Source organism: Choristoneura fumiferana, chromosome Z (assembly GCF_025370935.1).
Source record: "Choristoneura fumiferana chromosome Z, NRCan_CFum_1, whole genome shotgun sequence".
Classification (NCBI taxonomy): Eukaryota; Metazoa; Arthropoda; class Insecta; order Lepidoptera; family Tortricidae; genus Choristoneura; species Choristoneura fumiferana.
Window position 1 is genome coordinate 5,589,824 of NC_133472.1, and position 22,918 is coordinate 5,612,741.

At 38.9% G+C, this 22,918-nt stretch overlaps 1 protein-coding gene across 11 annotated transcripts; it reads right to left on the minus strand.

Annotated features, from left to right (window-relative positions):
* Positions 1 to 1,465: 1,465 nt before the first annotated feature.
* On the minus strand, positions 1,466 to 21,831 carry LOC141441602 (O-acyltransferase like protein-like). 11 transcript variants are annotated; one of them, XM_074106918.1, is made up of 14 exons: positions 21,226 to 21,831; positions 18,894 to 18,951; positions 16,014 to 16,248; positions 14,901 to 15,086; positions 14,749 to 14,828; positions 11,222 to 11,421; positions 10,767 to 10,887; positions 10,099 to 10,313; positions 9,292 to 9,467; positions 8,665 to 8,785; positions 7,052 to 7,226; positions 4,723 to 4,865; positions 3,679 to 3,784; positions 1,467 to 2,366 (listed from the first exon to the last, which is right to left on the minus strand). In XM_074106918.1, the coding sequence occupies exons 2-14, from the start codon at positions 18,907 to 18,909 to the stop codon at positions 2,293 to 2,295; spliced, it is 1,848 nt and encodes a 615-aa protein (XP_073963019.1). In that variant the 5' UTR covers positions 18,910 to 18,951; positions 21,226 to 21,831; the 3' UTR covers positions 1,467 to 2,292. The 11 variants fall into 11 exon arrangements, with proteins under 11 accessions (XP_073962748.1, XP_073963019.1, XP_073962592.1 ...); XM_074106491.1 differs by having other exon boundaries at positions 1,468 to 2,366; positions 18,894 to 19,071; positions 21,754 to 21,831; XM_074106423.1 differs by having other exon boundaries at positions 1,468 to 2,366; positions 18,894 to 19,071; positions 21,561 to 21,831.
* Positions 21,832 to 22,918: the final 1,087 nt, after the last annotated feature.

The window sequence follows — 22,918 nt, forward strand, 5'->3', positions numbered from 1 at the left end:
TGACTTTGACTTTGAACGAGCCTATCACTCTCTCCAAGGGCCGGCAACGCACCTGTGATACCCCTCGTGTTGGCAGGTGTCCATGGGCGGCGGTGATTGCTTCCCACCAGATGACCCGCATATTCGTGTTCCCCTCTAACACTTTCACGAACACAGAACCTTGTTAGAAATTTCTTGATCGTCACAGGACAATCTCATACAAAAATAAATTACGTCCTGCGCCACAAGTGCTTTGCCAGCTGCTGTACCCCTAGTGTAAGTTTCCGGTTACAAAATACGTCTCGATCGCGTTCGCGTTAAAATCTCAATTGACAAGATTTCATATTTCTAAGACTATAATTTGATTCGTTCTCTGTATTCTGTTTGGAAAGAGAAAAACGCTGATATTTTAAAATTTCGCTACAAATAATAGTTAATTTATTAACAATTTTTTAAGATGTGCTTATTCTAAAAGGGCATAACTCCAAAACTACGACACAATAGATCCATTACTTTTGTCTAGTCTGTTAAAAAAAAGATCACGTAAATCTGACGTAGACGTTGCATAGAGACGTTGTCAAAATTATGACAGCTCCTTTTTCTGGTGATAAAGGCAAAGGAAACATATCTATACTGTCGTAGTGTTGGCAAATTCAGCCATATTTTTTATTTTTTTTGTATTTTTTAAATATGGAGAAATCAATTATAATAAATATTTTCCCATGTTCAGGAGGCAAAACTCTTTCGATTCCTGTAGTAATTTACAGGTGTTAAAAAAATGAAATCTTGTCAATTTGTATGCAAACACGAACAGCGCCTCTAGCGGAACGTTTGCGATTTTCGTGTTTCCATACAAATTGAGGTTTTAACGCGAACGCGATCGAGACGTATTTTGTAACCGGAAACTTACACTAAGGCACTGATTACGCCACGCTTTGCGATCTTGAGCCAACTCTTGCCAGCCTTCGACCCCAATATCCAAAAGGTCTTTCAGGACCTCGTCCCTCCAGCGGTACCTGGGACGACCAACCGGCCTACGTCCACTCGGTCCACCCAAGTACGCCTCTTCACGGCTCGATCCTCTCCCAACCTTTCTACGTGCCCGAGCCACCGGAGTCTGGACGCCTTGGTCTCTCCTAAACATTGGGCTCCGATACCAAGTTCTCAATTTCCCTGTTGTTTGTTATCCTCCAGCTACCGCCATCTCTCTGAGTCAGCCCCAGAATCTTCCGCAGAATCCTCCGTTCTGCCACGAGCAGCTTATTCTCTTCTTTGAGCGTTAGTGTCCAAGCCTGCCAACCGTACTTCAGGATCAGTCTAATGACAGTTTTGTAGACGCGAATCTTGGTTCTCCTGCGTTGTAGCTTGGACACCAAAATCATGCAGATATATGTACTTGCCTTTTACACAAATCCAAAATAAAAGAAAGAAAGAAAAAAAGTATATAAATTTAATTGCGAAAATTCAGCACAACAGGAAGAATACGTTTCAAATTAAAACAAAAACCTTACAAGACCTTATATAATGTTAAATCTTATAGAGTAAAAATTACATAATATATAATTGTTCTATTGTTACCAGATTCTGTTGCCGAATTTAACAGCAATCTGATCCATTGATCAAGCAAGCTTGTAAAATACTTACATATTAAATTTCTCAATTTTGTACGGAACCTTCGGCACCTATAGGTACAAGGCTGACTTGCACTTGGCCGGTTTTACGTAAACTTTTTTCTTTTTGTAGGTAGTAGGCTACGGTAGTAGGTGGTTACGCTCGACATAGGGCAAAGACAAATTTGAGTAAAAATGCTTGCTATAGGTACCTATTTCGGTTTTCCAAGATCCGTGCAATGACTTGTAAAAGTAAGTCGGATATAGTACGATTCACATTGAGCGGACCGAGTGGACTCGGCTGCCGCCGCGTTCCACAGACTCCACGTGTACGCTGACGACTGACCGGCGTCATATTATTTATTCAGTGCCAGCGTCCTCTAACCGGACGGCGCGAGCATTGCCGTATCTAGGGCTGTCGTGGCATGTTACTGGCTCCCCGAGCCCGCCGCGGATGCTGCAGGTAGTCGAAATGCCCGATGGAATGGATCCAACGGTACGCGACAGAGGCTGAACGGATCCGATCGAATGCGACGGCAGCTGACAGAGTACGTGAGAAGCCGACTGGCCTCGACGGCAGCCGAACGCAGCTGTCGGAATGCGCGAAGAGCCGACCGGCCGCAATTTGTGTAAATTCTATTCAAATATGTGATGTTAGTACTGGGCATACGTTCTAAATTCCTTTGACATCTTATAAAGTGAGTTAGATGTAGGTATTCTGAGGCGATGCTGCTGCAAACTTGTTAGCTGTCGCAGACCTGGCGGATGGCGTCAAAACTGGAAAAACATGGAACAATAAGTTGAATTAGTAAATTTCATTTCGACGCTGCGAATATACTATGACTTATAAATAATTTATAAATATTTTTGATATGCGCATAGAAATATTGACAACAAATCACTGCAGAAGGTGACACCGGATCGTTGGAGATCGTGCAGGTATTGATCACGTGATTAAAATAGAAGAGAGAATGATGCAGTTAGATGTTTTATTGATGATGTGGTCGGACCTTTTATGATTAATACGGATGAGGATGAACTAAATTGTTCGGAAATTGAATATTGAATAAATATATATATCACCATCATTGTTGGTCTTATTACTAATAGTTTGTAACTCCTTAGTCGCAGTGTAAAAAAATAGTTTTTTTTATTCGACGACTAGGCCTAGCACAATGTATGTGATCGTAAGAAAGCCGTGGTGGCCGAGAGCAGAGGATGGGTTCAAACCCGGCTCGCACATCTGTGTTTTTTGAAATTCATGTGTGTTTTTTAGCTTTGAAGGCGCGGGGTACGGTGAAGGAAAACATCGCGAGGGAACCTGCACAAACCTGCGAAGCAATTCAATGGTGTTTGTGAAGTTCCCAATTCGCACTGAGCTCGCGTGGGAAATACGGCCCCCAAGCCTTCTCATTCTGAGGAGGCCTGTTTCTAGCAGTGGGACGTATATAGGCTGGGATAATGTATCTGTCACTGTCGTCACAGTTCAAAAAGGTAACATGTGCTTGCAATGTACATTACGGGTGCCTGTCGTATCGCATAACGTTTTTTGTCCTAAAAATGTTTGGCATACTGTTAAATGGCATACTACTCGTTTGTCCTAATATTTTTTGCGCATACTCATTAAAGTCCTAGAGCAAGTTTGTCCTAATATTGATAACTCTAAAATCTAATTACCTAAAGCATAATATTCATAACATAAAACCTCCTAAAACCCATATGTTGAAGTGAGCGAGCAAGACCTTCCGGGGCACCCCGATTCGGATAGGTATAGAAGCTTGCGTAGGCCACTCGCACAATATTTCAATACATGCTTGTGGCTTGAGTAGCCTTATATCGGTGAAATAAACATATCTTCCATCCCTACTAATCTTTTTGTTTCTCTGTCTGTTAATTCTTCACGCTTAAAGCGCTGAACCGATTCAGATGGAAAGAGATTATGGAGATAATTTGAAACACTGTGAAGGACTTGGGAGAGTATTCATTCGGTATAATTGCAGTCCCGCGGGATAGCGATAAACGAATTAGTATCAAATGAAGACGCGGGTAACAGATAGCACTTAATTTAATAAAGTGAGAAAATATATACCTTTCAGGATGAGTTTTTCCAGCGTAGAGCAAGGAGCGTCAACGAGGATGCACGCGGCCGCCGAACAGATCACCGTGTACGCCACTGCTCTCAAAAACACCAGGAACTAAAGATCAAGACATTACAGAAAGTGAGCAATTTGGTAGATGAGCCAATGTCATCCATTTGATTAACAGCACATCATTCACGCGATCAAAAGCATTTAATCATAAATTAAAGGAAAGGAATTCAGCCTGGATACCCCTATCGAGATATTTAGAGATTACACCAACCAACATTAAGAGAGTGGTAACTATTTACAGATCGTTTTGCTCTGAAACCATGCTGCTAGATGGTTTTATTTGTACCGACACCAGCACAACAATTAGCTTTCCCCCATGCGCATATTCCTCGCCTCATTCGTCTCATACAGACCACAAACAGTTAATAAACCCCCGACTTTGTCACTTCAAAGTTCAATATCTCAAAAACGGCTAAACCGATTTTGATTAAATATGTCTAAGAAACATCGCTAGAAAACCTGTTTTTAAATTTAAAAAAGAACCGCATTCAAATCGGTCCACCCATTTAAGAGCTACGTTGCCACAGACAGACACACATAGCGATCAAACTTATACCATCCCTCTTTTTGCGTCGGGGGTTAATAATAGAAATTACTGTTCGACATATAAGAGCGTTTTCAGATTATCCGATCCGATACCGGTGTCGGACGCTGATCCGATATCGGGGCAAGTAAAATGTATGCTATATGATCCGATATCGGATCAGATAATCTGAAAACGCTCTAAAGCTTAAATTAAAATAAATTAGCTCTAAGGCTTAAATTTAGATCACCAATTATGATGGTCGTGTTTCTCACGTTCCACTGTTTCGAACCACTGCATATAAACTTCATCCGATACGAGGGGGATACATACATACGCCACACAGAAAATGATGCATGCAACTACGTGGAAATATCGGAAAATTAATAAAGATGATTACGGTCTACATCCCGCGATAAATATGTTATCGTTATTCAAAATGTACTGTAAATGTATTCACCATGCTTTCCAGGCTGAAGTGAAACGGAATGACGGTGCCACCAGAAATGGTGAACAGCACGGAGTAGTGGAACAGGTACATCGCGTAGGAGATACGAGCCATGAACCTCCATGGCTTTAGCGAGAGGAACCAATTTATGGGACCTGAAAGCGTAACAGTTCCAAAATTATTTAAGGCCCGCTACATCACAGATCACAGTTACTCTTCGGGGATTTTCAGTCATAATAATAAGAAGGGCCCGGAATTTTGCGTGCGGCACTGGCACTTGTCCCACCGCCGACGATGAGCGAGAAGCGAGTAGAGCGAGTAACTAGAAACGAGTGGGCGAGCAGCGAGAAGCGAGTGTAGTTTTGTCGCTCGGCTGTAAGCGAGTGTTCGCGTGCGACGGGCGATTACTCGCTCCACTCGACTCGCTCGTGCGGGGCGGCCGCCAAGCTGACATCGCTGAGCGAGTATCTATAGCTCAGCAAGTTTTATAGCTCTTGTCGCTGCGACAAAAGATGTATGAGCGAGTTCTCGCCGACAGTGTGAACAGCCAGCGATCAACTATTAATATATGTGTCTCTTTTACTCACACAGGATCTTATATCTTTTGTTCGTTTCTTGAGCGAGAAAATAGTCGATAGCCAATCGTTTCCTCGCTGGCGGTGAGACAAGTGCCTATTGACCGATTGTACTCGTAGGGAGAGAGCACCGCTTTTTATCGATGTTATCGACAAATCGATAGTTTTTTTTAAATTCATGTTGTAACTTTAAAACATCAAAAAAAAAACGATCAAAAATGCTTTATTTCATTCCACACAATCAATGGGTAGTGACAAATGGAGAGGCCTCCCAGTGGGCGTTTTGGCACCTTAGGAGGACTCGCTCTTCAGGGACTTTATACATCCCCTTGCTATATTTAAGGCTGTATATTGTTAAGCTGGCGTAAACTGGATGCGAGTGGCAATGAATAGGCAAGACTGGAAAAGTAGAGAGGAGGCCTATGTCCGAAGACGGGCGCTATAAGGGCTGATATAGATAGATAGATAGATTGTTAAGCTTATGGATTTTAAACTTGTATATTTTTAGTTTAATTTCTAGTCACAGGCTCGCCACATCGAAGTTCCCAAGACGATCCAATAGGGCTTATGGGAACGGAAGCAGTACTGTACCCCCCTCGGTACCGCTCTGCTTTCAGAGCATGACATGAGTGCGTGTGAGCTAACTTTGGGGGCGGCAGACGTGAGCTTGCCTTCGGAATCCAAAAGCTTATATAATGGTTACTTGACCTGAAATGTATATTTCAGAATTTTTTTTTTTTTTTATTTATGACGGTGGAAGCATTCTACACTTCCACTGAACGTAGATATAGTTAGTGTTTATTTTTGTAACTAAGGGACCCCATACATCCTACTATTATTATTATTTTGTATTTTTTTCTTTAAATGTATACTGTAGTTTTTAAGTATTTTATTTTGAAAAAAATACTTTCTGCCAAGTTTTTTGCGGCGCATTCTTCTTGGCAATGATGGTATTTCGGAAAGTGCTGGTAGTTTTAAAAAATTACGTGTAAAAGTGCCCATTTCAGCCTATTTACTGAATAAATGATTTGAATTTGAATTTTCTTTAATGGTACAATTGCGTAGACTAAAAAGAAATAACTAGTCGTACCCACTAATGCTTAAATTGTAAGTTGTAAAAGTGTGTGTGTGTGTGTGTGTGTGTGTGTGTGTGTGTGCCCGTGCGTGTGTATGTATGTGTGTGTGCCCGCGCGTGTGTGTGTGTGTGTATGTGTGTGTGTGTGTGTGTGTGTGTGTAAGTGCGTACGTGTGTTAGTGATGTATGCGTTTATGTGTGTGTTATGTAAAGTCGAAGTAAGGATATTGTATTTTGGTGGTGCGGAGATGGTAATTGTACCTACCTATAGCTATTATTGTTTTTTTATCGTAAACCCTTCGTCTTCCCGCCGGTCTACTCGCCGCCGCCGCCCGTCCGGCCGATTTTCAAATTATCCGCCCGCCAAAATGTCAGTTAGCACGTCGCCTCGCCATGGGACCGGGCTCGCTCCGCGCGCATAGCGTTTTCATTATTTATGTCTTGTGTTTGGGTGTTTAATTATTCAGTCTCATGTTCAAAACGTTATTGATCTATTGCGAAAGTGTGTACCTACAGTGAATGCCAGCTAATAAAGCCTTGGACTCCTACTTATCCGGCCTTCAATTGATTCACGTATACAATATTTTCGAAATGTCAGTAACTTGACTGAATATAGTTCAACGGTCTAAACCTCGAACAAGGCTCTAACTCTTTTATTTGTGAGATAACATTGTATTTAAACTGTACTCACCTCCATACCCCACGACACAGGCGAAAATTATCCAGCAAACTGACACTCCCCATAAAGATCTCATAAAAGACCGGTTAAAGTTGTCCAGGAGTTTATTATCCCATGGTGCATATATCACGTACATGCAATACGACGACGCTGCGCACGCTGCGAGATAACCAAGACTCACGGACCACTAAAAATCAAAACACAACCTATAACATTATTGTCCTCACAATGTTTTAGACCAGTGTTTTTCAACGTGGGTCGCGACCCCCTGAGAGGTCGCGATACCTCTTTAGGGGGGTCGCGAAGCCCCTATCAGTTGTTGGGAAAACTAATTGTGTAAAAAAACAAAGTTTATTTTTTTTTAGTACTTACCTATTAAAAATTTAAAAGTAATATTTGACAAAAAAAAATGCATGAAAAAATACAGTCAAACTAAAGGGGTCGTGTCATAAAAAAGGTTGAATAAGACTGTTTTAGACTATGGCGGTCATTACTAATTTTATTATTTAAAATTTTTAACAAAAAAGTAAAACCGACTACAAAAAAATAAAAAAATAACAAATAAGTAGGTACGTACTAGCTCGAAGTCGGTGACTCAGCACGAGCCAGCAGGAGTGGGACAATTCACAATAGTCGTCTACCTCACCTACATACTATGGGTTTCAATCCCTCTTGCTGGGTCGTGCTGAGTCACCGACTTCGAGCTAGTAGGTACCTACTTACCTAGAAAAATATTTTCAAGGGTTTTGTAGTCGGTTCCATTTTTTTGTTATTTTTTTATTTTTTTGGAGTCGGTTTTACTTTTTTGTTAAAAATTTTCTTTATTTCTCACTTTTTAGTGATTCGTAGCCAAAGAACATCTCACAACTATTCCATTAAGCCCAAACACGACTTAGTTACGTTGTTTTATAACAGAGTCCCGTCACCTACCTTCTGGCTTCAGCATCAGATCAGTTCGAAAGAATCATTAACTTAAAGCTTCTTCTTAGTCGCTTATCTAGGTAAGTATATTAATCATGATAATTTAAATTTAACCCGTGAAATACTTGTTATTGATAGTAGTAGTTCCGTTGGTCAAATCTGGTCTTCATCATCAGTTCCACTTCACCAAATTATGATTTGCAAGAGCAAATGCACGAGTTACTGCTAAATATATCCAAATTACCATAGGTGTCCCTACAATATTTGAAGAGTTCCCTCGATTTCCTTAAGATCCGAACATCAGATCCTAATTTGCTGCTTATGGGACCTAATTGAAAGCATTCCTAGACGAACTCAAATTTTTTTTTTCAAATCGGTTCATAAATGACGGAATTCTGAGGTAACAAACATTAAAAAAAAAAAAATACAACCGAATTGATAACCTCCTCCTTTTTTTGAAGTCGGTTAAAAATCGGGTTTTGTTCCACGCACAAGGTACACGTTCAAGGTACGCGGAACAAAACCCGAATTTAAATCATAATAAAATTAATATCCTCGTTTACTTCTTTCCGCCAGTAAACACTAGTTGCCTTCGTTTTTTATCATTACCATCATATAACATGATGATGATTAGAGCTAGTTATGCTGCGAGATTCGATTGTACTCTAACGGTATGGGTATGACTACAAGTTATGAACACTTACAACGGGCATACTAAGCTTTCTCCGTCGGTACACGTGGAGGATATATCCAAAAATCATTCCAACAAAAAACGGCGGAGCTCTCGTCAACGTATTGGTGTAGTAATACACGAGGTTATCGTACCTTGAAAAGAGTAAAAAAACCGGCCAAGTGCGGGTAGGACTCGCGCACCGAGGGTTCCGTACCATTATATAAACGGCAAAAAAATCAAGTTTGTTGAATGGGGCTCCCATACAAACACTATTTATTTTTAAAGTGATTATACAACTAAAGATTCTGTGAGTATTTCAAGCGTCTCGCGTCTATCCGTTGCCGTTATTACGAGTAATATCAAGCAAAAAACGGCAAACCAATCATTGTTGTATGGGACCCCTTAAATATTTATTTTATTCTGTTTTAGTATTAGTTGTTGTAGCGGCCACAGTACTTAATACATAATCTGTGAAAATTGCAAGTGTCTAGCTATTACGACTCAAGAGATAGAGCGCTGTGACAGACGGACGGCCAGACGGACAGACAGCGGAGTCTCAGTAATAGGGTTCCGTTGGCACCCTTTACGGAACCCTAAAAATCAGAATAATTATGTAGTCAGTATGAAATTTGATTGAAAGTAGCTTAAAAATATTCACCCCGATGAGAAATCTTTTAAAGAGCAGTAAACGGTAGTTGCAGTCAGCGATGTTAATAGTCCAACAGTGAGTCCGTTCCACGCAGATTTGGGAGTGCCCAGCACCCAGAAAAGCACCAACGGTGAGACAACGTACAGCTGGACGTCCACTGACAGGTACCATGAGTGCGACAAACACTGGAAATCCAGAAAAAAATAAAATTTAAACTCTTACCTACTGATTAGGTTCTCAAAATCACATTTTTGTCATAAAAAACACTCACTACATCACAACAAAAACACAATAGAAAAAGAGAGAAAAAATTGAGACGTCGCGCTGTAGTGTGATGCCAAAAGGACTGAACTCAGAATGTGCCGTAGGTACTAGCCCTGTAACCAGAGCTGAAGCGCTGGTTTTCAGCTGACCCCGGTAACCCCCCCCCCCATGTTTATTAGGGACAACAGGACCTTCCTGATCAAAAAGATCATTCATTTTGTGTACCTACATTTTATAGTAGGTTTCAAATTACCCGTGTGAGGGTTAGAATTACACCTCTTCATTTCTTCCGTCGATGTTGTAAGAGGCGACTGAGGATATAGGTTAAGGTATACCGTAGGCGACAGGCTAGCAACCTGTCACTATTGTACCGTTTTTGTCAAACTTAAAACCTAAAATTGCTAAAAGTGGCTCCGAAACGGTAACGTTTCGTGTGCTCTGCCTACCCGATTTGGGAATAGGCGTGATGTGTGTGTGTGTGTGTGTGTGTTTCAAATTAAGTTTGGGTATGGCTATGAGTACTAAAACTTAATAAATGTTCTGCATTCATACCGGTTGTGTAGGGTTGACTATATTTTGAACATGGAGCAGTGCTGTCCACCAATATTGACGACATAATAGTACATTCTCGGCCATGTAATGCCAGTTAGTGCCGTCCGAGACGTAGTTGAAGACAGAAGCCTGCAGCAGCACCGCGCACCCCAGGAGCGGAAACATGCGCAAGAGTCGTTGGAGGTAGAAAACGTGAATATTTTTCAACAGTTGCACTGTAATAGCAAGTTAAAATTGTTTTATTTACAATGCTTAACTTGTTTTTTACTTTTAGTTCTTTCAACTTGAGGAGTTTCAAACAAGTTTTAGGACATGTTTCCCAAATATTTACTTTATGATCTAAACTTTAGGAGCCGTTTGCAGCAAAAATTAAATCCAGTCTTAGTTTTCCTTCTGTGTAGAAGTTTTGAAATGTATGGAAGTGTCAAATTTAATTTAAAACTAAGTATATTTCATTTTCTGCTTCAAATGGCCCTTATAGTTAATTTATAGGTGTTTAAATGTTACATTGCACTTAGATTAAAGTAGATAACGAATAAAATTCATATATTTTTAAAATTAACTACTTGTTTTAATATAGAATTAGATGGAGTCATATGAAAACTTGTGTTTAAACAAGAAAGTAATAAAAAAATAGGGATTATTTTTAAGAAGACAAACATACATACTTTGCTTGATTTTCTTGATACTCGTAGAGGTATAAACTAGCAGTAAGCCACTTAAAACTAAAAATGTGTCTACCGCGAGTTCAGCTGATACCATCCACATGTTTGTTCGTTGGTCGCAAACCTGGAAAAGTAGTAAAGATTATATTAAATTCTTCAAATCTAAACAAACTAAAAATTTCATTTTTAATAAAAGCTTTTTTGCAGACTGTTTTTTTGTTAACTGTACTTACTTGCATTGTCATCCAAACTACATTTGCACGCGGAGACGATCCTGACCGGACTATCAGGATGTAACTACCAGATTATTGTACATAAGTATGCCAAATTTCAAGACCACCCGACTACTAGAAGTGGGTCAAATTTAACTTGCAAGATTTGACGCGCACATACATTAAACATAAATTGCAAGTTAAATAAAAGCTTTTAACTTAAATAAGTAAATAAGAAAACCTTACCACAAAGTAATCAAACAAGTTGATGGTGTATTCGTTAAGGAAGGCAATGGAAGTGTGGCCAACGATAACCCAAAGCGTTGAGATGGACCTGATGCCGTGTATGCAGTCGATGGCGTCTGAGGCGGCGCTGAATGTCAAGAGACGTTGTGTGTTCGTGTATACCGAAAAGCACCGAAGTAACCCGTTAGGTTTCACAAGATCTGACAAAAAAGGTAACATTTTCAGACCCCTTCGTAATAGTTATTCGTGTCATAAGGGGAGCAAAATGATGTATTTACGGCGAGGGCGGTTCTGAAGTTATATTTCCTACATTTATCCATGATTTTTTAAGGCATTATTAAAGTAAATATTATTTCAAGAATAAGTGAGTCACTCAGGGTGATCAATACAAATGGGTCAGTATGGAGAAGTCAGAAACTATGAGAGATAGCGAAATCTGTGCTAAGGAAAAAGGGTATCGATTTTAGATTTAAATGAAATTTAATAAAAATGGCATTCAAGTATTTTTTAACTCTCATATATAATCGGGAATCGAATCGGGTCAAAATCAATTCAGTTATTATATGTACAGGTAAGCACATACATTATACGCATTGGAAGTTAAATAAAAGCTTGTAAAATGTGTTTATCTACACCCATATAGTAAATCCTCAATTATGCGTTCAAAAACCATAGGTAATGACCAGCATTACGACATTGGATTCTAGGTATTATGAACACGGCTGTATCGTAATGAGATTTCATACATCATTACAGCACCACGTGCAGCAGCAGGTCGTCGCGGGCGATATATGTAGATAAAATATTGTATGCAACTGTACGTAATTAGGCCTTAAAACACTCATGTGACCCTATTATGAAACACGGCTACGCCTTGTTTCATAAACCCACACTCGTGTTTTAAGGACCCCTATTACGATACAGTTGCATAAAATACTATTCTTTTCACTTATGATTCACACCATCAACAATAACAACGAAAAAACTGAACAGAATTTAGAACGTTAATTGGTTAAATGAGTTAAAAAAAATATAAAATCGAACCCATGGTTCCTAACAACAGAGGCCGTATTCCTATCGTTTCCGACGCTCGTGATCGCAATCAAGTGACAGTTGTTGTATGCTGAATCTGTCATTTGATTGCGATCGCGAGCGTCAGAAACGTTAGGCAATACGGCCTCTGAATTTGCTATCTCTCACAGTTTCTGACTACTCCCTATTGACTTATTTGAATTGATCAGCCTTTATATAGTATACTTATTACTAGGGCCCGGAATTTTGCGTGCGGCTATTGACAGATTGTAGGGAGAGAGCATCGCTTTTTATCGATGTTATCGACAAATAGATAAACTAAAATAATTTCCTTGCTCACCCGCGACCTTACGATAGCTAAGCTTATGCAAAATATGCGTGTTCATGCAGTTTTACATTGTAAGAACAGACGCGTTTCGAACTCAACCAGAGCTCATCTTCAGAGTGACACAACCGGTAGCATCGGTCTAACAACTGGTAGCATGGTGTACGGTTGTGTCACTCTGAAGATGAGCTCTGGTTGAGTTCGAAACGCGTCAGAGTATAGAATTTGTGTGTGTTCTTACAGTAGGAACTGCATAACACGCATATTTTGCATAAGCTTAGCTATCGTAAGGTCTGAGCAAGAAATTATTTTAGTTCATTGATATGGACCTCCGCAAAGTAACGCCTGATTCAATAAATGACAAATAGATAGTTTATTTTTATTTTTATGTTGTAACTACATAATTGTAAATATATTTTTACTTGGAATATTATTATAAAATACTTTATATTGGCTATGGTAAGAACTGAAACAATACAAAATAATATTCTAGCGAAGGGTAGGCAAACTAGCTACCTAACGTTAAGTGGTCTCAGAGGGATGTTTTCTCAAGTTATAAAATATAAAGGTATTCGTTAATTATAGTGATTTCAATAAAGCAATTTCAACGGATTAAACTTTCCGATATTTGAATTTTTTTCACCATTGACCGCTGAAAAAAGAACGTACCTATCATCGGAAAGTTTGAGGTTTTATTTAATAAAAACAGAATTTTTTAGAAAAACGATGTCTATAACATCGATAAAAAACGGTGTTCTCTCCCTACAATCTGTCAATAGCCGCACGCTAAATTCCGGGCCCTACTTATTACTGTTCCAAAAGTTTGCGTGAATCGCAAAAGCCGATGTGGAAAAAATGGTTTTTAAAAAAAATTCAAAAAATCATATCTCAGAAAATAACAAAGATAAGAAGCTGAAACTTGCAGGAATTAATAATTATTATGAGGGCTCTTGTAAAAAAATACAGTAAAACAGGCTTGAGACATGATATTTCCATGTCGGTATTGTCCGTGCCGGTAAATAGTGTCACCCTAAATTGTCAAATTAATAAGTGTAAATGACAATCGACAGATACTTTGATTATTACTTGTCAATTTACTTTGCTGTACATTGCTGGCAATTATAATTTTGTAAGAGTCTGAATTTTAGTTTATTAATTAAATTAATGTCATGATTAAGTTACAGAAATACGTTACTTTAACCTCCCTTAAAAAAAGCCAGGCTGCCGGTAACACACTGTTTATCATATTGGTTGCTAAATATTTATGGCTGAAGGTTGGTTTACGTTTGTTGATGGTTTGAAAACGCAATTGGACTCGCTAGATGGCGCTGTTGTTGGTATGTTATCATAATTTTAATATAAGTAATGTTTTTTCGGGCAGGACGTCTGCCGGGTCCGCTAGTTTATAATTAACTCCACGTTTATTGTCCAACGTTTTTATTTTGCAACAGTTCACCTCAGCAGCGAGAATATAATCGACACTCGCAGAAAAATCAACTTTGATCACGTGTTGCACAAAACACTATTTCAGAATTTCAACCTTCTCAATAAAAATTCACATAAAAAATTGAAGTCTAAATACAATTATTACACTAGGCCCCATCAGGATACCAGGAATGGAACCATTCTAAATGAAACGTTCTTGTAGGGTTCTAGTGATGCGGTGCTATAGGCATATTATATAATAGGTAATATAATATCCTACTAATATTTTAAATGTGGATGTTTGTGAAGATGTTTGGATGTGTGTTACTCAATCATGTCTAAACCGCTGAACCGATTTAGAAGAAAATCGGTATACATAGATAGTTTGAGTCCCGTCCCGGTGAAGGACATATAGGGTAGTTTTTATCCCGGAAAATTGCATAGTTCCCGCGGGATAGCGATAAACGAATACTACGCGGACGGGCTCTCGGGCAACAGCTAGTGCAGGATGATTAGGTCCAAGGAAACAATCGTGTGTATCGAACTCTAGGGACCTAATCTTGCACGCTGTGCGCTCTCGCCTATGTTGAGACGTTTTAGTGTCGATATTAGGGTAACAGGCTATTGTCTTAGTTATTGTAATCGTTCCTCGGTAATAAATAATATTATTTCCGTAACATTGGGTTTGAATCGTCGCTTCCCGCCACTTCCCCTTGTTAAAACGAATAATTAGTAGTAAAATAACCTTTTTCCCTCAGAAATCTATGCCAAATATCATAGGTGGTACTTAATAATGTGAAGATCCCAATAAGTGAAAATACAGCGCTGAAAAAAAAACTTGAATTACTGCTCCGTCTGCAAATTAACAATATTCTTCATCTAGTGCCTAGTACCTACAAGGCGATGTAATCAGCCGCAACCAACGGCTTGTCTCCGCGCATTCTGCAAAATTCTGTGACATAATTAAAATGTCTTAGTTCACTGTTTAAAAGTGGGGCCAAAACGTCCTCCACTGAACATACTTTGGGAATACACAGTGCCAGCGAAATGGATTCTGCGTTCAAATGTATAAGTTTGTCTATCCTGAAATAATGCAAAAATTTAAATTATGATTGGTTTTTTGGAGTTTATTTTTTATTTCAACTCCAAATTTGTTACTTTTACGGGTATCCCGTGAAACCATATCGAAAATACAAACTGAGACATGGATGCACAGAATATATATATATATATATACTATGCTAACAAAATAGTAAGTAGGTACTTAGACTTAAAGTGGGGGTGATTTTTTTTTCTCATCCAACCCTAGTGTGGGGTATCGTTGGATAGGTCTTTTAAAACAATTAGGGGTTTGCTAAGATGATTTTTCGATTCAGTGATTTGTTTGCGAAATATTCAACTGTAAAGTGCAAATTTTCATTAAAATAGGGCATCCCCCCCTCTAAAATCTAAACCGGTAGGTGGAAATTTAAAAAAAAATCAGAATGGTAGTAAGTATATCAAACTTACAAGAAAAACTATAACGGCTAAGTTTGCTTGAGAATTATTAGTAGTTAAAGAGTAAAAAGCAGCCTAAGGTATAAAATATACCTAAACTTGGAAGATTCCGTATAAAATACGAAATCCTTAGAAAAATATTACTTAATTTTTTCGTAATGGCTACGGAACCCTATTTTGGGCGTGTCCGACACGCTCTTGGCCGGTTTTTAAACTACCAGCGCTTTCGGAAAGACCATCATTGCCAAGAAGAATGCGCCGCAAGAAACTTGGCAGAAAGTTTTTTCAAAATAAAATAATTACAAATAAAATACATAAAAACTACAGTATACAATTAAATAAAAAAACTTACAAAGTTACAAAACTAAACACTAACTATTATCTACGGTCAGTGGAAGTGTAGACTGCTTCCGCCGTCATAAATAAAAATAAAATAGAAAATAGGTACTTTTACTCGACTGTTACTACAGATAATCATAAACTTCATTATATTTGTTTAAGTTACTTACTAACCTCAGTTTTTCACCATCAAAGACACTTTTAACCCCAGTGTCAAGTAGCCAGGATGTCCCGGTGAACCAGGACATTGTCTTTGTCCCTTTGATATTAGCGCGAATCATGCAGTATTTGCCTTCTATAGTATTTCCTTCGACGTGTTGGTTGATTGATAGACACTGGTGGAAGTTGCCCAGGCCGATCGAACTGCTTGTCAGTGAACCCTGCGGTACTTGGAAGCTTGCATCGGAAACTGGAACACAAAATAAAAATAATATGTTGTTAAATAACTACATTAGGTATTTCGAAAATACAAACTGAGACATGGATGCACAGAAAAACCAGAAAAAGAGACCAGCGCTGGGAATCGAACCCAGGTCCTCAGCAATGCGTGCTGCGTGCTATAACCCCTACACCACCGCTGGATAGGAATCTAGACACGAATTTTTCCTATGCATACATACCTATCTCAGGTTGCTTATTTCTACTACGCTACTTATGCAGCAGCACTAGCGACATCTATGTTCCGCTCTCATCGAGAGACGTCACACTCTTTCGGAACCAACCGCTCACCCAGACAAGAGATGTCGCTACTAAGCAATCAAATTATGAATGGTTTTTTGGAGTCTTTTTGTATTTTTTATTTCAACACCAAATTCAGTTCGTATTTTCGATATGGTTTCACGGGATACCCGTAAAAGTAACAAATTTGGAGTTGAAATAAAAAAAAATACAAAAAGACTCCAAAAAACCAATCATACATTAGGTATTATTCGTACTTGAACGGTCATTGGAAAAGCATTTATGTGGCCGAAACATGAAGAGGCATTTGGTACTATAAAATATAAATAAACTGGGCACAACGAGCTGTACACAATGTAGTATTCGGGATTAAATAATATAATACACACAGGCCGGCTTGTCAAGCGTAGATGATTTATGAAATAAATAATTTCGTCAAAAAATCCTTTGAATTGTCGTACAAAATGACTAGAATAGAATAAGCCTTTGTTAATACACTTGCTCGGTTGCCACCCAGTCGAATAAAAAAACACACTTAGAGCAAAATATATGACATTATTAATAAACGGAAGATATTTCCCTCATTAAACTTATAACTATAACTACGTTAGTACTATTATATATTCTGTGCTATAACATAACAAAGTGCTAGCAAAGGGGCTGTTTCACCATCCATTGATTAGTTGTTAACTGCCGGTTAAATGTGATGTCGTCTCTATTTGTTTTGTTCGAATAGACGGAGACGGCATCACATTTAACCGTCAGTTAACACTAATTAATGGATGGTGAAACAGCCCCTAAGTGTGATAAATGGATTGGGCTCAGCGTATGCTGTGGACGCACACAAAAGTGCGCATACACAGCGCTGACCCCAACCCTTCTTGCTGCCTATCTTTGTGTTTATAACTGTGGGTAGGTTCGAATACAAAATCGGATGGTAAAAGATTTTTTTGTAAAAAAATATTCATCATCCCAGCCTATATACGTCCCACTGCAGGGCACAGGAATCCCCTCAGAATGAGAGGGCTTGGGCAGTAGTTCCCACGCGGGCCCAGTGCGGATTGGGAACTTCACACACACCATTGAATGAGGGCTATCGCGTATGAATTCGCCACTTGAGGCGCTAGTGTAGCGTGAGGTCTCCGAAATGTCAAATCTCATAGTTTTTAGATGAGCTACGCGGGTTTATTTATAATTAGAATAATTTTGTGAATATTTAGCAATATATGAAATTAATTATGGCAAATATGCGTTCCGGGGCAATGAATGTTTGTGTTTTGAGACAGTTTTGTCTTTCGAAAACCTTTGTCCTCCCTTTTTTCCCTAACAAAACGGGGACTATGCAACACTGTGGCATGCTCGATATTTTTATGGTACGGTTTTAAGGTGTCTTAAATATGATTTTAATCTAAACTTTGTTTTCACGCCCGTAATAACAGACTTTGAAAGCCATACTTAAAAACCTCACGCAACAGTGCGCCATCTAGTGAGACAAAAAACGATAGCCCTCATTGCTTCGCAGGTTTGTACAGGTTTCCTTACGATGTTTTCCTTCACCGTAAAGTTCGTGGTTTTCAAATGTAATTCCGCACATGAATTTCGAAAAACTCAGAGGTGCGAGCCGGGGTTTGAACCCACGATCCTCTGCCTGAGAGGCCATAGGTCAAACCACTCAGCCACCACGGCTTCAAAAAAAAATTTTTTTTTTTTTAGATATTGTCCGATCTTATGTGGGTCCCATAATATTTCACAGTTTTGTCGCACCTACGATAAGAACTGCTTAGAATGAGCACGAAATTTTCCATCATGTATACTGTGACGAAATCGGGGAATCCCCTTTTTATAATGAATGGTACAAAAATGATATCTTGTAAACTATAGTTTATTAAAACCTAAGCAAGAGGGCGGCAAAAATTTATTTCGCCCCGCCCCGGGCGGCCGATATCCACGCTACGGCACTGCTGCCGGTAACACACTGTCTAATATAATAAAACTGAAGAGGGTCGAGTCTAAAGATAAAGATAGGTGAGGATGTGTTATCGGACAGTCCTCCACATCTACTGCCGGACCATGGCAGGAGGCGACATGAAATGGTCTACGGATATGGGATGCTGTGGACAGGATTACCGGGCTAAGGAGTGAGATAACGGACACCTACCATTACAATATCCATGAATTGCATTTTGGTAGGCGGTGACTCGACCGTTCATTCAATTCACAAACTGTTGGTCACAAACTGTTGTGTGATGTTGTTTGTATCCCCGCTGGTCGCACGTTCGTGATGTCGCTACGCGCCAAATCCTCGACACAGTCACCCCATTATTATTATTATACTCTACTCTTCTCTACATATTATAATAAAGATGTCAAACTCACATTCCGAAGTTGTCATATTCCTCAGCTGCTGGTGACAGCGCTCCGCATCCAGTACATTCTGATGCAATTCAAAGTTAATCACTTTGCTAGGGCTTCCAATTTTAGGCACTGACGAACTTACAAATTTACTAACACTTAATATTAAAAAATATTTAAATAATGTAGCACACATTAGCTGCTGGCATTAAAATATAAAAAATAATAACGAAAAATTAAACAGATTACAAAAAAATAATGAAAATACTTTTCTTCTTGTTTTAAGTTGGTGCCTCAGCACGAGCCAGCAGAAGTGATAAAAGCCTCAGACAGTATGGACACAGTATTTTTATTTTTTTTGTTTTTTTATTTATTTATTTATGTATTATACGAGCTAATATATATATATAGCTTATACCTCTAGGTAGAGTATATGATGACTATACCTATAGGTCCACTCTTGCGGGTTCGTGCTGAAGCACCGACTTCAAACGGGCAGAAATAGTTATTTTCACACCTCTCCTTCAGAAAAGTAACTTTTCCTCCCTGACGAGACGGAGGAAAGTGCAACTTTTCTGTTCAAGGCTTTTCTAAGTGTTTCATTGCAAATGTCATTTTTTGAAGTTGATAATTGTAAAGCTACGCCTTTTTCTATGCTGCTTGCTCTTTAATAATTATTAGTTTTTTTTTTCAAGTTTCTCGTTCAAATGCTCGGTGTGAAAAGTTGCATGAGCGCCCAAGATGAAAATAATTTTGCTCCCGAGTGGCTCATACAACTTTTCACACAGAGCATTAAGAAACTTAAAAAAAAAACTACTATTATTAAAGAAAAACCAGCATAGAAAATGGCGTGGCTTTACAATTATCAACTTCAAAAAATGCCATTTGCAATAAAACACTTAGAAAGCCTTGAACAGAAAAGTTGCACTTTGCTCCCTCTCGTCAGGGAGGAAAAGTTACTTTTCTGAAGGAGACTTGTGAAAAATTTTTTTTCTCGCTTTGTACTGTAACTACCTAATAATATTGATTTTTAACCGACCTCAAAAAACTACTTCTATGTTCGACTGTACCTACCTATGTTAATCCGCCAATTGTAGAACAATTTTCAAAATTATTTTTTTGTTTGAATGAGTTTACTCCCCTCCACTAGCCACCCAGAGCTCTTTTTACGTGCGTTGACTTGTACCCATTATGCGAACAGCATGATTTAAAAAACTGTCAATTTTCAGAAAGTAAGTTGGTCAGCAAGCAATCAGAGCGAGATTGTAGTGAGCGAGGGTATAAAATCCTACTTATCTATATCCTTCTATCTCTAATAAAAAAAAACTCGCGTCAAATTTGTCTGTGAACAAACTCCTTCGAAACGGCTTGACCGATTAACAAGATTTTTTTTGTGTATATTCGGTAGCTGTAGGTTATAAACTATTTTACATACTTCTACGCGGACGGAGTCGCGGGCAACATCTAGTAATAATATAAATGCGAGAGTTTGTGAGTAAGTGTGTTCTGTTACTCCTTCACGCTAAAACGGCTGGACAGATTTGGATAAAAATTATTATCTAGATAGATAGACATGTGGAATAACACGTAGGCTACTCTTATCCCGATATTCCCACGGAATATGGATAAAATCTCAAAATAACAACAGCTGGACTTAGTCATGAAATGTTGTTTTAATGCAACCTCAATGAAAGCTACAATGCAATTTTCGGCAATTACCACTAGAATTTTGTTTGGTAATTCTTCACGCCAGAATGGTTGCACGGATTCGGATGATAATTGATATGTAGATAGCTGGACTTCTGGAATAATTCATACGCTACTTTTTATTCCGGTATTCCCCCGGCAGCCCCGGGTACGAGTGCAGAGGGCAACGCTGGATTATGTGCTCCATGGTTTGGATCTCTTCGCCGCAATCACACCAGGCTGAGTCCCCCCCCCCCACTTGTGCAAGAAGTAATTGCAGCGGCTGCTGCACCTTAAGTACATCGGACGCAGTTGTATGGCTCAACACCGTGAATGTTGACAAGCCTATTTTCAATGTATGCCATACGATTAAGTAAATAATTCCGATATCCCCATGGGATTGAGATAAAACCTCGAAATCTCATCCGCTGGGTATGGAGCCACAAAACGTGGCACTGCTGTTTATAATAAAAAACATAATAATGCAACGACAACAGACAATAAAGATCACGATGAAATTCCCACGGGAATTGAAATAAATAATAAATAAATATCATGGGACACTTGACGCCAATTGACCTAGTCCCAAACTAAGCAAAGCTTACTATGGATAATAGGCAACGAATAAACATAGTAATTAAGTAATTATATATGATAAATAAATACTTACGTAAATACGTCATATTAAACATCCAAGACCCGAGCACAAATATTCGTATCATTCATACGAATATCTGCCCCGGCCGGAAATCAAACCCGGGACCTCAAGCTTCGTAGTGTTCTCTAACCACTTTTGGCCATCCGGTCGTCTAATCCTATCCGGTCCGTATCTAATCCGTTCGGTTGGTAACTTTGTAAAATCTCGGAATTTTAGTTCAAAGAGTGGATTATATGAATCAGATGAACCACAGATGTAGCAGATAATGAGCGAAATAAGCTAGTGAGCAATATAATAATATAATAGTGAATAATATAATATCTCGTGCGCTGAAGATAAATAATCACTCTTTTCAGTCAAGTGACACATTTCGCGCACCTCTAGCCACGAGATCTTCTTGACTCAAGTTATACAACGTTGCACAAAAAGGTAGTTACTTTTTCTACAACAGGATCTCATTAAATAATATATGAAATTAAAGAAAAAAGTACACTTTAGTAAGAACTATGGTAAACGCAAATAGAAAGTAAACATCAATACCTAGACGAGTGGGAAACAAAAATTACATTTGACAATAGTAAACTTTTTAATAAATTGGGTGACACTCTTTCCCGGCCCGGATAATACCGATATCGAAATACTAACCCTGTTTTTCGTGTACACGCCCATAGAAGCTCATGTCAGTTTCTATGTGCGTGTGGGGCGTGTACACGAAAAACAAAGTCGGTATTTTCTTGTCGGTATTTTTGACATATTTTTGTCAATTTAGTGCTAAGGTGTGCCCTGAGGGTGGGCCCCCACTCGTTTGGCTTGAAAAAAAGGTTAAGCACGGCACGGCCATGGTACGGCGTTCGCTCGCACAACGCCATCTATTAATTGCAAACGAAGTTAACACATCTTGTGAGACTACTCTTGAGCCGAGGTACGGTACGTCACCGTTCTTGGACAGCGCCCTCTATTCTTGTATAAACTTAAAATATTATCGCACGGGACCGCATTACAGGGATATCAAGCATCTCATGTCTCAATGTAGATCTTTGTCTATCTGTACGCCAAGTTTCATGTCAATACGTTAAGCTGTTATTGCGTGATTGAGTAACAAACATCTAAAAATCTTCACAAACTTTCACATTTATAATATTAGTAGGAAGGAAGTAGGATACTTAGTACGAAGTAGGATTTAGTGTTGATTGCGTAGAAGTTTACCTGAGTTTGGAAGTCTGTGGCTGTAGCGTACCATTTTAGTCTAAGATATTTTAGTACGAGTGCTGTAGACTGTGTTTCCACTAGAGATGTGCAATGTTTTTTATCGTGAGCCAATAGAAACGCTTCATTACCTACCCTCGCACAGCACGTCTCTAGTGGAAACAGCTGAGCGGAGCGAGGCGAGGTAAATAGCGTTTCTATTGGTTCACGAAAAACAACTTCCTCGCAACATATTGTCATCCGCCCACATTTTTGGTAGAATCGCAGCCTTATGGGGAATAGAGTAGATTATTATAATAGACATCTATAGTTATTGTTTAGTCTTAGTTATTGCGTGACACAGTATGATGTATGGTTCTTCTAGATAAGGGTTTGTTACATGAAGGAGGTAAGTAAAGAAAAAACTGTCGCAAAAACTAGGTATTGGCTGGCAATTTCGAAGCGACCGATCGCCACGATTCTCGTCCGATTGATCGAAACGATTATCCTTACCATGTGT